Raw genomic sequence first — 13,903 nt, forward strand, 5'->3', positions numbered from 1 at the left:
CTGCTGGGAGAAGGCGGAGTGAGAGGAGAGGCTGGGGCCGGGGGTGCCGGGCTGTCCAGGGCAGCCCTCCTCCGGGCGAGCCGGAGCAGGGGTGGATTGGGAGCGCGCGGGGCGGGCCCGTGGTGGCCCCGGGGCGGTGGCGCCCGGCCGGAGAGGGTGGGGCGGAGCAGCCGCCCTGTACTTCCCCTTCGCCGCTAGCTCTACAACAGCCTGATTTCCCCGAAATGACGGCACGCAGTCGGCCAATGGGCGCCCGCGCGGCTGTCCGGAGGCGGGGCCGGCCAGGGCTGGGGAATCCCGCTAAGTGTTTGGATTGCTCGGTGGCGCCGCTGCCCTGGCAGAGTTCGCCACTCCTTCGTCGAGGCAGGACGTGCGCCCGAGCCCCGCCAAACCGAGGCCACCCGGAGCCTTGCCCAGCCCACGCCAGCCGTGCCCAGCGGCCTTGAGACCCAGACAGCCTCTGCCTTCTTCCCCCTTCCACCCGGAGTCGCGCTCCGCGCCCCCTCACGGCAGCCCCTGCGTCTCCGGGACCTTCGCGCGCCGCCGCCGAATCGCTCCTGCAGCAAAGGTGAGTCCGCTTTTGCGGCGCGGGGGACCTGCGGCGTCGAATAAAAGGCGCGCGGGGCACCAGGAAGTGGGGGTTCGAAAGCCCCAGGTTGGAGACTCGCGGGCGCGCGGCGTTGCCTGGGCCCCCGCGCGGGCTCCGGGGGGCGCCGGAGGAGCTGCGAGCCGCGGCGCGGGGAGGGCGGGCCGCGGCGTGGACCGCCCACCCGGACGAGGCTGCCGGCGCCGGGCAGCTTTCGCAGATCTGCGTGCGCGCAGCCGCTGGAGGCCTGTAGGTGGCCCGCTACGTTCGTCCCGCGCATCCACACGCCGTGCCGGGGACCGAGTGTCCGCCCACGCGTGGGTGCCCAGTGCTCCCGGCTTTCGGCGGTCCCAGCTTCGCGCCCAGGCCCCAGGTTTTGGGCTCCCTGTGCTGGTGACAAGGGCTGGCTTACTGCCCAGGTGGCTGGAGGGAATCGTGACCTACGGAGACTGCGGGAAGAGGCGCCACAGGTGTTCCTTGGGCCGCTTCTCCAGAGGAGGGGAAACCGGGACGGAAGGGTTAGCGTCCTAGTCTTAGCGTCGTGGGCTCTGTGACTGTCAGGAGGGCGTAGAATGGATTCAGGGGGGGCTGTTCAGGGTGATGGCTAGCCCTTTACAAGCTAGTGGTGACAACTCAAGTCAAGAGAATTTCTTCTTGGCATCAAGCAAAAGAAGTCCCTCCCTTCCCAAAGGATTTGAATTTTGAGCGAAAAGTTCTGAAATTAGGATATCTGTGCATTTTGTCTCTTTTCCTGCACATGAATCCTAAAGCCATCGCTTGCATGCCTGTCTCATCCAGTGACTGGCTGGGATGGAGGAAGGGGCAGAAGCATTTTTGCCTAAGATGCTGAAAAAACTTAGAGAGCAGTTTTATTCCAGGGCAGCTCCCCTCCCCACTGAGTGTAGTACTGAGTAGCTGGCTGAGGGGAGGGTAACTAAGTGAACTCGGGTGGGGCAGGTCAGTGCCCAGGTACTGTTCAACAGATTCCAGACTGGAGCCTCTGTCTTCTCTTTACAGCCAACATGCCCATCACTCGGATGCGCATGAGACCCTGGCTAGAGATGCAGATTAATTCCAACCAAATCCCGGGGCTCATCTGGATTAATAAAGTGAGTGTAACTCTTTGGATTTTCCTGCCACTGTTTTAACCCATGTACTTCTGGAGGGACCAAAGCTTCAGATGCAGCTCAAAAAGGGAAGTGATAATGGGACAGGCAGATGTTTCTCCCAGTGGGTCCTGCATGCAGGGAGGGAGTGTGCAAGGCCCAGCCTGGGCCTCACTTGCACGACTCCTGCTTTCTTCCCTTCTTGAGGTAGGGCACCCACCTGAAGGCACTTCCAGTTTCCAGCAGCAAGACTTTCCCAGCATCTGCAGAGCTGGAGTTCTGGTCTCCTCTGAGGGAGACCCTTACAAACATACACAGCACCTTGCAGGGCTCTAATCAAACAAATAGAAGACTTGAGAAGTGGATGCTGCTGGGCAGAAAGGTGGCTGGCTTAGCAGAGGACAAACGAATCAATCTTGCACCAGTCACTGTGGCCCAAGAAGCCTATAGCTGGTGCACTTGGGGCAACATAGACACTATAGGCTTAGTAGCAATGATAGTATTAATAATAATAGCTAATGCTTACTGAATACTCTGTGTGCCTGGCACCTGCTAAGTATGTTATTTACATTGTGTCATTTAATCCTCGCAGTAGTCCTGTGGGGTAGGTCCTGTTCATGTCATCATTTTCAGATAAGTAAACAGAGGCACTGAGAGGAAGATTGTAAGATCACACAAAAAGTGATGAAGCCAAGATTTGAACTTGAATGGTCTGACTCAGAAATCTTTACTGTTAACCATTAGTGATAATAACAGTAAGACCTTAGACTTCATATTTGTCACTGTGTCCCTACACATTCTCTGGTTTTTAATTCTCAAAATTTTGTTGGATATGTTTTCTCATTTCAGAGAAGAGAAAACTGAGGGGAAAAGAGATACAGTGACAATGCCAGGGTTACACAGTGTTCACCATCCAAGTCTAGCCCAGAGCTCCCTCAGTGGTATGACCAGGACCTCTTGTGTAGAAGCCCATGGTCCCAGGTGTCCTGAGGAGTCCTTTCTAATGGAAGAAGTTCTTACTTCCATGTTGGTGTTTACAAGCCAGAGAGAAACATCCCAGAGTTTCAAAATCAGGGCTTCGGGGGAGGGTGCCCTGTGTGGGTCCTAGCACATGTGTAACAGGCAGAGGGAGGTCTTTGTGAGCTAATAGTGCTGCAGCTCATCCGAACTAGGAGTCCCTCCTGAGAGATCCAGAGTGGTCTGTTTAAGCCAGCCTAAAGATGGGTCAGTCCAAGCCAGATGGCAGGGGGAAAAGGGGAAGTCAGCCTTTTCTCAGACCTGTCTGGCTGGGCAAGCCTGGGTCTCAGACTCAGCCCCAAAGTCTGTGGTCTCTGAGCTGACACAGCCTCGTGTATATGTGTGTGTTGTTCAGGAGGAGATGATCTTCCAGATCCCATGGAAGCATGCTGCCAAGCATGGCTGGGACATCAACAAGGATGCCTGTTTGTTCCGGAGCTGGGCCATTCACACAGGTGTGTGCCTGGGACTCAGGCCTAGGAAGGCCAGGGTAGAGACAAGAGGAGGCACTAACGTTAACACAGAGGCTCTCCACTGGGGTCCCTGAGCTCCCTGAGACAATATGCAGAATTACTGGGAACAGGGGCTGGTGGCAGACTAGTGTTTCTGGAGAAGAGAGTCCATCATTTCAGCAAATTCTCAAAGGGATTTCTAAAGCCAAGATCTTAGAAAGTGTGTGGCTTCAGGGGGGTTGTGGCTAGATGAGAGTTTTCCCTGGCAAAAGCATCTGTGAAAAGCAGCTGTAAGCCAGGGCACTGAAAGAGACCCAAGTCTGCCTTCATGTTGACCAAGGCCCTTGGTCCAAGGCTCGTGTGGTTGGTAGCCTCCTTTATCCTTGAAAGATGGAGCTCTAGGCCCATCTCAGAACAGTCGGCCCACCCATTAGTTACTGTTCTCTGCTGCCCAGTCTGTGCCCACTCCCATGTTTGGAAATATCAGATAAGCCCCAGCCCACCTTGTGGCTGCTGATAGCCCAAGGAGGAAGACTGGGCATGGTCTGGGACACAGATAGTCCACTTTGGGGATATGGGGACTCTAGTGCTTCTAGCTGGGCCCTTCACTGAGGCCCGCTAGATGTGTTTAAGCCAAGCCTCGGCATTTGAGAAGGTCCAGGGCCTAGGACCTGCAGAGTGTCACTGGAGTACCTGCTGGTTTGACCACTGTGGCTGTCTGGTAGCATGAGAGCTCAGGGATACCCTTACCTTCCTCCACCAGGCCAGGGGCAGCTGAGGATCCCTACCTGTGGCCCTGACGATCCTCTTTTTTCTCCTGTCCTCTAGGCCGATACAAAGCAGGGGAAAAGGAACCAGATCCCAAGACGTGGAAGGCCAACTTTCGCTGTGCCATGAACTCCCTGCCAGATATTGAGGAGGTGAAGGACCAGAGCAGGAACAAGGGCAGCTCAGCTGTGCGAGTGTACCGGATGCTTCCACCTCTCACCAAGAACCAGAGAAAAGGTATCCAAGGACTCTGGGTCCTTGGGAAGCACCCTTAGGGAGGGAGGGTAGAAGAAGGTCAGCTGGGTCTGGCGAGCCTGCACCAAGGCTGACAGCCTGTCTGCTCCACAGAAAGAAAGTCAAAGTCCAGCCGAGATGCTAAGAGCAAGGCCAAGAGGAAGGTGAGTGTGGTCCTAAGCAGCCAGGCCTTTGGTCACCTGTGGGCCAGGGTGAGCAGTGGAAGAAATGCTAAGGTGGACCTGGGCCTAAGCTGCTTTCTCCCTTGACAGTCATGTGGGGATTCCAGCCCTGATACCTTCTCTGATGGACTCAGCAGCTCCACTCTGCCTGATGACCACAGCAGCTACACAGCTCCGGGCTACATGCAGGACTTGGAGGTGGAGCGGGCCCTGACTCCAGGTGAGCTGGTGCAGGTCTGGCAGGGGACCCCACAAGTCAGTGGGATAGCTCTTTCTCTTGGAGGCATGGTGCTGGCAGATGGTGGCCCATTAGTGCAGGCTGCAGGGTTGGTGGGGGGGGGCGCTCGATGTCTTGCAAACTAAGAAAGCACACAGCCTTGACCCATGGCTTCTGCTGTCCCCCAGCACTGTCGCCGTGTGCTGTCAGCAGCACTCTCCCCGACTGGCACATCCCAGTGGAAGTTGTGCCGGACAGCACCAGTGATCTGTACAACTTCCAGGTGTCACCCATGCCCTCCACCTCTGAAGGTTGGTGCTCCTGGGGCCTGGCCTGCCTGCTTGACTGTCTGGGTCCTGTGAAGGGCTTCCTGAGAGAGAAAAGACGCTCAGAACTCCACCTGGCACTAAGCTGATTGAGCTGGGCATTGCCCAGTCTTAGCCCCCGTGGGGGGAGGCAAGCAACGGGGACACTAGGAAGGCAGTTCAGAGTGGGCTGCAGCACAGTGGGGGCTGGTGAGAGGAGGGAAGGGGGCCAGGGGCTGTATTTTGGGGTGCTGTTTCTCCTTCCTCCTCTGCAGCCCAGCATCTGAGGGTGAGGAAGGAAGTGGGGTGGGGGTGGGAAGAGGCGTGGCTTCAGGGTTTGAGAGGCTGAGTCACCAGGCCGGTGTCCTGTTCTGGAATCTCCATGGCAGGCAGGTCCACTGGGAGGGGTGTGTGTGTGTGTGTGTCTGTGTGTGTGTGTGTGTGTCAGAGAGAGAGAGACAGAGAAAGGACAGGGGATCTGGTGGGCTGGAACTGGAACTGCAGGGCGAGTGTGGCTGACTGCCAGCCAACCTCTCTGCTTTCTCCATCCACAGCTGCAACAGATGAGGATGAGGAAGGGAAATTACCTGAGGACATCATGAAGGTAAAGCCCCTTCCTACCTGGGCACTCTTGAAATGACCGTTTCTCAATGAGGAGAGAGAACCAGTGAAGCTTCCAAATCAGAGGATGGGCAGCTGCTATTGTCACCTGGCTGCTTGCATCATCCCACAAGTGCCACATTCACGTGGCTTGACTGGTGGGAAAGCCACCATGGGTAGGGAAGGCAGGTGGGAGGCCTGGCCTCCGACAGGCCATCCTGAAGCAAGCCTGGGGGCATCAGACAGCTCTGTGAGTCAGGCACTATCAGCGATGGGTCCCTGGCCTGCACCCTCTGCCCCAACATGCCGCAGCCCTGCTAGTTTGGGAAATGCACATCAGGTTTCAATAATCAGCCTTTAGGATTCATTAATATGATGGTTTTATAGAAAAAGTTAGCAAATTATCCTCCAGGTTTTTTTTTCTGCTTCAGTTTTAAAAGTGAATATAAAGAAGTTTTTGCAGCCGGGGGCGGTGGCTCACACCTGTAATCCCAGCACTTTGGAAGGCCAAGGCGGGTGGATCACCTGAGGTCAGGGGTTCGAGACCAGCCTGACTAACATGGTGAAACCCATCTCTACTAAAAATACAAAAATTAGCCAGGCCTGGTGGCGCATGCCTGTAATCCCAGCTACTCCGAAGGCTGAGGCAGGAGAATCGCTTGAACCTCAGAGGCGGAGGTTGCAGTGAGCCGAGATTGTGTCATTGAACTCCAGCCTAGGCAACAAGAGCAAAACTCCATTTCAAAAAAAAAGTTTTTGCAGTAGTTGTACCCCAGCTGTTCCATCAGCCCAGAAAATTAAGACATGTATGTAGTTCCTTATCTGTAGCTTTTCTAGTCATCTTTTCTTGATTTGTTTTGCTTACCTTTGTTTTAAGCCCCATTCCCTCTTACTATGTCCTTACACAGTTGAGAGGGAAGTTGTAGAGAGTGAAGTGCCAGAGAGTGGGTGTGAGAGGGGTGGGAAATGAATTGAGGACCAGTGCCAACATGCATTTCTGCCTCCTCCCTCCTGGGCCCTTGTCCTGACTGCAGTGCACTTCTGCATCCTATCTGAGATTGTGAAGATGGCCAAGGGTGTGATCCTGGCTGAGAGGAGCTGGTTCATTGAGGGCAGGGCCACAGGGTGAGTCTGCACTGGAAGGGAGTTGATAGCCTCTTGCTCTTCTGTCCTCAGCTCTTGGAGCAGTCGGAGTGGCAGCCAACAAACGTGGACGGGAAGGGGTACCTACTCAATGAACCTGGAGTCCAGCCCACCTCTGTCTATGGAGACTTTAGCTGTAAGGAGGAGCCAGAAATTGACAGCCCAGGGGGTAAGAAGGCCCTGGATCCATATGGCTTCTTAGAGGAGGGAGAACCACATAGGGATGGAGAAAGCTTGGGGGCAGGGCCAGGGAGCAGTGCGGTAAAGCATCTGGGGTACTGACACATTGTGAATTAGCTACTACTGCCATGCCTTAAGGTTTGCCTGAAGGTGAGTAGATGTTTGCTGCTGTGCTGTGAAGAGCGGAGGCCATGTCTGTGGCCTTCAAGGGTAGGCAGAAGCACACCTTATGCCACCGTCCCCCACCCTCATACAACCTTCTTCATATCTTCTAGGTGATATTGGGCTGAGTCTACAGCGCGTCTTCACAGATCTGAAGAACATGGATGCCACCTGGCTGGACAGCCTGCTGACCCCAGTCCGGTTGCCCTCCATCCAGGCCATTCCCTGTGCACCGTAGCAGGGCCCCTGGGCCCTTCTTAGTCCTCTAGGCAAGCAGGACCTGGCATCCTGGTGGATATGGTGCAGAGAAGCTGGACTTCTGTGGGCCCCTCAACAGCCAACTGTGACCCCACTGCCAAGTGGCGATAGGGCCTCCCCTCTTGGGTCATTGGCCTCTCAGGGCCTGGCAGGCCAGTTGTCTGGGTTTTTCTTGTGGGGTAAAGCTGGTCCTGCCTCCTGGGAACATGAGGTTCTGAGACCGGTGTGTCAGGTCAGGGACTTGGACTGGAGTCAGTGTCTGGCTTTTTCCTCTGAGCCCAGCTGCCTGGAGAGGGTCTTGCTGTCACTGGCTGGCCCCTAGGGGAACAGACTAGTGACCCCAGAAAAGCATAACACCAATCCCAGGGCTGGCTCTGCACTAACAGACAATTGCACTAAATGAATCTTGTTCCCAAAGAACCACCCCCTTTTCAGCTGAGCCCTGGGGACTGTTCCAAAGCCAGTGAAATGTGAAGGAAAGTGGGGTCCTTCGGGGAGATGCTCCTTCAGCCTCAGAGGAGCTCTACCCTGCTGCCTACTTTGACTGAGGGGCTTGGGAAAAAAACTTGGCACTTTTTCTTGTGGATCTTGCCACATTTCTGATCAGAGGTGTACACTAACGTTTCCCCCGAGTTCTTGGTCTTTGCATTTATTTATACAGTGCCTTGCTCGGCGCCCACCACCCCCTCAAGCCCCAGCAGCTCTCAACAGGCCCAGGGAGGGAAATGTGAGCGCCTTGGTTTGACTTAAAATTGGAATGTCATCTAACCATTAAGTCATGTGTGAACACATAAGAACATGTGTAAATATGTACATGTCTTTTTATAAAAAGTAAATTGTTTATAAGGGGTGTGGCCTTTTTAGAGAGAAATTTAACTTGTAGATGATTTTACTTTTTATGGAAACACTGATGGACTCATTATTGGCATCCCACCTGAACTTGACTTTGGAGTGAACAGGGACATGCATCTATTATAAAATCCTTTCTGCCAGGCGCGGTGGCTCACCCCTGTAATCCCAACACTTTGGGAGGCCGAGATGGGTGGATCACATGAGGTCAGGAGTTTGAGACCAGCCTGGGCAACATGGTGAAACTCCATTTCTACTAAAAATGCAAAAGTTAGCTGGGCATGGTCGTGGGCGCCTGTTATCCCAGCTACTCAGGAGGCTGAGGCAAGAGAATCACTTGAAACTGGGAGGTGGAGGTTGCAGTAAGCCGAGACCATGCCATTGCACTCCAGCCTGGGCAACGACAACAAAAATAAATAAATCCTTTCATTTGGCCGGGTGCGGTGGCTCATGCCTGTAATCCCAGCACTTTGGGAGGCGGAGGTGGGCAGATCACCTGAGGTCAGGAGTTTGAGACCAGCCTGGCCAACATGGTGAAACCCCGTCTCTACTAAAAATAGAAAAATTAGCTGGGCCTGGTGCTGGGCACCTGTAATCCCAGCTACTCGGGAGGCTGAAGCACAAGAATCACTTGAACCCGGAGGCGGAGGTTGCAGTGAGCCGAGACTTTGCTACTCTACTCCAACCTGGGTGTCAAGAGCCAGACTTTGTCTCAAAAAAAAAAAAAAAATTCCTTTTGTTTATGTTCACATAGACGATGGCAGAAGGAGGGGACATTTCTGTCACAGGAACATGCTCATATAAACATAGTTACCTGTCCTTGACTATCACCATGGCTGTCAGTTGATTCTGGGCTCCTGGGGCCCAAGGAGTGTTAGGTTTTGAGGAATGTGCCATAGGTGATGTGTCCTGCTAACACGCAGATGCTGCTCCAAAAAGTTAGTTGATATGACACAGTCACAGACAATCAGAACAGTCAGCAGCCCAAGAAGGGTCCCCATAGCTGCTGTGCTGGGTAGCACTTGCCATCCAGTTTCTAGAGTGATGAAATGCTCTCTCTGTACCGTTCAATACAGTAGGCACTGGCACTAGCCACATGTGCCAACTAAGCACTTGAAATGTGGCCAGTGCAATGAGGAATTGAACTTTTAATTGCATTTAATAAACTACATGTAAATAGTCACATGTGGTCAGTGGTTACCATATTGAACAGTGCAGGTAGATACTGGACTGGGGGCAGATCTGAGGGAGAGGGGTTTGAGTAGCAGGAGGACACTGGGGATAGGGGCTTGGGGCTATTTACCTGCCATTTCTAGTAGTTTGGTATTTCAGCAGCCAACAATAACTATTGGTGCTGAATACCAGCCCTGCAGTGTAGCACGAGACACGTCCATGCACACATGCATTAGGAAAACTGGCCTTACATGAAGCAGGATTCTGCCTGGGCTGATGCACACAACCTCTATGGAGGGCAAACAGTGTTTCTGAAGACCATAGTTTGGGAACTCCTGACATACGACAATGCCCCCTTCAGGTAAGCCCAAGTTACAGGATTGTCTGAGGGTGGAAGGTCTGGATATGTGCTTTTCCTGTCTCCTTCTTCAGTGTCTGGCCGTGGGGCATAAACACTACCCAGCAGTAGGTAGGCTGGCCAAGAGAAGCCAGCTTGTATCATCAGCATCGTCTAGGGAATGGAATCCTGGCAGTAATATGTTGCTTAGGAAACGAAAGCTCTATGGACACATCTTGCACATTCTCAGTCCCAGAAACCATATGGACTGTGACCCCACTCACTAGGCCCAGCCCTCTGGAAGAGTATGGGCCCTTGAAAAGGGAAGACTGAGTGAGAAAATGATGAGAAAACTACAAAATGGGCAGAGGTCAGTCTGACACATTCATCCTCTGTCAAGCTCAGGAAGTATTGGCCTCTGATCTTGGAGATGATGTGTGAGTGGCCGGTGGACTCCTGCTGGGTAAATATTCTATATGTGGATGCCTGGACAGGCCCCTATCCCAGGCCCTGCTTGTCAGAAGCTCCCCTTGGGCCGAGTGTGGTGGCTCACACCTGTAATCTTGGCACTTTGGGAGGCTGAGGCGGGTGGATTGCCTGAGTTCAGGAGTTTGAAACCAGGCTGGGCAACATGGTGAAACCCTGTCTCTACTGAAAAACAAAAAAACTAACCAAGCGTGGTGGTGCACACCTGTAATTCCAGCTACTAGGGAGGCTGAGGCAGGAGAATCACTTGAACCCGGGAGGTGGAGGTTGCAGTGAGCTAAGATCATGCCACTGCACTCTAGCCCAGGCAACACAGCGAGACTCTGTCTCAAAAAAAAAAAAAAAGTTCCACTTGGAAGCTCCACTCCACTTGGATTTCTCAAGAATAGCTTCACCTGGGAACAGAAGGCTAGACAGGATGGCCTTTTTCAGCTCCTTCAGGGACCAGCCCTTTTTAAGATTTGGATTGAGGTGGCTGGCCACCTGTGGCTTCCATCTGGGGTCTCCTAGTGGGTGATGGCAGGTGGTGGTGTGGAGCAAGGTAGAGTGGACTGATGGGAGGGAAGGGGCACCACCCAGAACGAGCAGCAGCTCTGACTTCTCTTTCTCCTGCCCTTCAGTCTAATCCCTGATGGAGGGTAGGCAGTGGGTATGTGAAGTCTTGGGCAGCTGTGGAAATCTCTCAAGTTCTAAAAGCAAAGTTAATTGCTTGTAAATTACCAAAAAGAGAGAGGAATTATGTCCATCAGCTTCCAATCTCCACAACCAAGATGAAGTCCTCAACTTCCCCATCCCCTCTGTTGCCAGGAGTTCCCTCTGATACCAGGAGCAGTTGGTAGCAACTGCTTGGAATCTCCAGGGAGGGACCTCAAAACTCTCCCCAGGCACCCATCACAATGGAGCTGGGTCCTAGGGACCAAGCCTGGAGTAGTGTGGGATAGAGCCAGACCTTTCAGGATGGAGAGCTGTCCCATCGCATCCTACCAAGACCTCACCCTTTTCCTAGGAAAAGAAACAAAATAAGGTCTGACAGCTCACCTAAAGGTGATGGCAGCTGACACTACCGAGTCATTAGCCAAACAATGCCTGAAACAGAGCAGTATTAGTAAGATCTGAACCAAGTTTGTGCTTAATAATTAGATCATTCTAAGGACCTGACAGTGCTTCTGTGGGTCATTCTCAAGAGTTTCAGTATAAGCACTAATGGTGGAAGTTGTAGGTTGAGGGAGCTAGGAGGTTGTTGAAAGATTTGTTTTGTTGGGGTTGTGCTGATATCATTGTCATCAAGGACCACTTTCCACTGGGGTAAACTGACAAAGTGGTGCTCAGCCACACCAGCTAGATTTCTCATATTGGGCCAAGTTTACAGACATTTGAGGGCATTTGTGGTTAGTCATGGGCTTCCTTGCCTTAACTCCAAAGGTGTCACTTTCATTGGGCTGGTTTATTCATTCAGCTCACTTGGCAATAGGAAGAAAGCTAGAAGCTAATATGCAAACCACCCCTTCTTGGTGAGTCAGCTTTCAACATCTCTTAGTGCACTGTGTGCAGGGTGTTGTGACCATTACAACTCCAAAGGTAAGAACTTTCTCTAATGTTTCTGGAAGTCTCCAGTGGGGCCTGCCAAAGTGGGAACTGAAATCCTGGGGTAGCCCTGGGAGGTGGAGTTTTTTTTTCTAGCAGTAATGCCTCTGGTTGGTGGGGCTGGGAAACAGCCAGGTTGTCATTCTCTGGGACCACTTGGTCTTTCACACTGTGCACAGATCCAAAAATCTGCCCTTATATGTGGAGGGGAAAAGGGGTACAGATGTCCTCCAGGCAGTCCTGTTGGAGCACCCAGGGCTAATACAGTGACCCTATATAAAGCTTTCGTCTCTATCAGATGTAATGCTATTCCTTAACTTGGGCACGACTAATCCTCCAATTCATCAGAACTCAGCACTAACCTTTCCCCAGTTCTGCCAGCTGTCACAGAGGAAGGAGGCCTGGGGTGGGAGAAGGGGGAGCTGGTGCCTTCCTTTTGCAGGGGTGAAAGTACTTGGCAGGTTGGAGCTTGGCGTCTTCATCCGGAGCTCCCTTGTGGGGCCAAGTCTAAGGCAGCAGAAGGGTATAGCTGCTGGCCACATAGTTTTCCTAGCTCCAGGCAGCTCTCAAGAGACCCATTTATGCTGGTTTTCTCAGGGTGAGGAGTTATAGAAGCCCACGTCTGCTGGCTCAGTGGTAACACACAGGCCTGCAGAGTCTGTGCTGAGTGAAACTTCAGCTGGGGAGGTAGTGGCGGCTATGGAGCAAGGACATGGGGACTGGATGAAAGAGGGGAGGCAGACGTCCAGCCCACCATTCCTCACCCAAGGAGATGATCCCACAAGCTCACAAATGAGCAGAACTGGAAAAGACCTCAAAGTCTGGCTGGATAATGGCAACACAGGTCTTGAGTGCTCACTTTGTGCTGGGTGCTGTGCCAAGCACCCCGTGTGCACCACGGCACTGGCACCCCACCATGGCCCTTGTTCACAGACCAGGAAACCAACTCTCACCACCTAATCAGTATGGAACCTTGGTTCCAACCCACATCTGTCTGTGCCCAGAATCCAGGTTGGTTCCATATCAGGCTGCCTGAGAGAAGTATACGGAGGCCTACACAAGAAGCTGGGGAGAACTAGCAAGGGGCAGGCCCCGAGCGCCTTATGCCAAGCAAGCACTTGTGGATGCTGAGGGAAGACAGCAAAAGCTGCAGCTGCTGTCCTGCCTTCAGCTCTCCTCCCTTCCCCCAGCACACACAGCTTCCGACACCCCTGGCAACATGGCTCTGCTGCTACAGGCCCCAGGGCCCCAACAGGGTAGGGTTTGGCTTGGTCCTCAAGGGAAGCAATGCCCCACCTATGCCCTGGAGGCCACCTGCAGTTTCGAAGGGTGGGGCCCCCAGGGGCCGGGACACAGACAGGTTTGTAACTTGGCCTCAGTGCAGGGGGCAGCTCAGCCACAGCAGACCTGTCTGGAGCAAACAGGGGACTCTGGCCTGCTAGGCCTTATCTCAGCTCCCAGGATCAAAGAGGACTTTTCAGCCATGTTTCTGTCTCAGCAAGACAACGTAGTCTCCTGTTCTCCTGCTTTAAACCAGACCCGCTGTTAGGTCCTGGGGTTCCTTAGAGATCTGGACCCTGGGTGGCTGACTGTGAGACTCAGGACCATGCACAGATACATCCTCATTCTCAGCCACCAGGCTCGGGTCAGACCCTATGGCTTTGGTGGGCCTAATTCCTGGTTTCTTGATCCCTGAGAACACCTGGCACCTCTGGCAGCTGGCCAGTTGCTACCCTACATCAGGCGGGCACTGGAATTCACCTGCAGGCTTCCTTTAGGGAAGGCTCTCCCCTGCCCTCCTGTGCCAGCCCAGAGGGGCAGCCTGGGTGAGGCCTTTGCATCCATTTCAGGCCAATGCTGGGTCCCCTCCTGTTTCTGCCCTTCTTCTTTCCTTCAAAGCAACAATGTTGTGGGGATGTCCAGTTCTGCTACCACCTCTCCCTCACACTGTCAATCTGGAATTTGTCCAGAATTGGGGCCCAAGTAGTGAGTTCTTACACAGTGGTTAAAAAAACAAAAAACCCCACACAACTCAGCTCTACCTTCGCTCAGAGAGGCCACGGGATATACCCAGGATCTCAGATCAGGAGGGAGGCCCCAGGAGAGGTGTGGCAGGGATCATGTGCTTCTCTGGTTTCTTGGAGAAAGCCAGCTTTGTGGAACAAGGGAGGCATATGGACATGGAGTTGGTGTTTGGGGATGTGGGAGCCATTAGGCCAGAATTACAAGAAGTCCTGTCATGTCGGCCACACCAGGGCAACGGT

At 53.3% G+C, this 13,903-nt stretch overlaps 1 protein-coding gene across 2 annotated transcripts; it reads left to right on the top strand.

Annotated features, from left to right (window-relative positions):
• The first annotated feature begins 320 nt into the window (after positions 1–320).
• Positions 321–8,081, top strand: IRF1 (interferon regulatory factor 1). 2 transcript variants are annotated; one of them, XM_011969269.1, is made up of 10 exons: positions 321–568; positions 1,604–1,695; positions 3,065–3,164; positions 3,990–4,166; positions 4,278–4,327; positions 4,436–4,565; positions 4,751–4,873; positions 5,422–5,471; positions 6,644–6,779; positions 7,066–8,081. In XM_011969269.1, the coding sequence occupies exons 2-10, from the start codon at positions 1,609–1,611 to the stop codon at positions 7,188–7,190; spliced, it is 978 nt and encodes a 325-aa protein (XP_011824659.1). In that variant the 5' UTR covers positions 321–568; positions 1,604–1,608; the 3' UTR covers positions 7,191–8,081. The 2 variants fall into 2 exon arrangements, with proteins under 2 accessions (XP_011824659.1, XP_011824660.1); XM_011969270.1 differs by lacking the exon at positions 4,751–4,873 and having other exon boundaries at positions 326–568.
• Positions 8,082–13,903: the final 5,822 nt, after the last annotated feature.

This window comes from Mandrillus leucophaeus, unplaced genomic scaffold (genome assembly GCF_000951045.1).
Source record: "Mandrillus leucophaeus isolate KB7577 unplaced genomic scaffold, Mleu.le_1.0 Scaffold88, whole genome shotgun sequence".
Lineage (NCBI taxonomy): Eukaryota > Metazoa > Chordata > Mammalia > Primates > Cercopithecidae > Mandrillus > Mandrillus leucophaeus.

Excerpts from the sequence above, each read along its gene's own strand:
- IRF1 (XM_011969269.1), top strand. The coding sequence starts at position 1,609 with ATGCCCATCACTCGGATGCGCATGAGACCCTGGCTAGAGATGCAGATT. Across the intron at positions 3,165-3,989 it reads GAGCTGGGCCATTCACACAG|GCCGATACAAAGCAGGGGAA; the intron begins GTGTGTGCCTGG and ends CCTGTCCTCTAG. Across the intron at positions 4,566-4,750 it reads GGAGCGGGCCCTGACTCCAG|CACTGTCGCCGTGTGCTGTC; the intron begins GTGAGCTGGTGC and ends GCTGTCCCCCAG.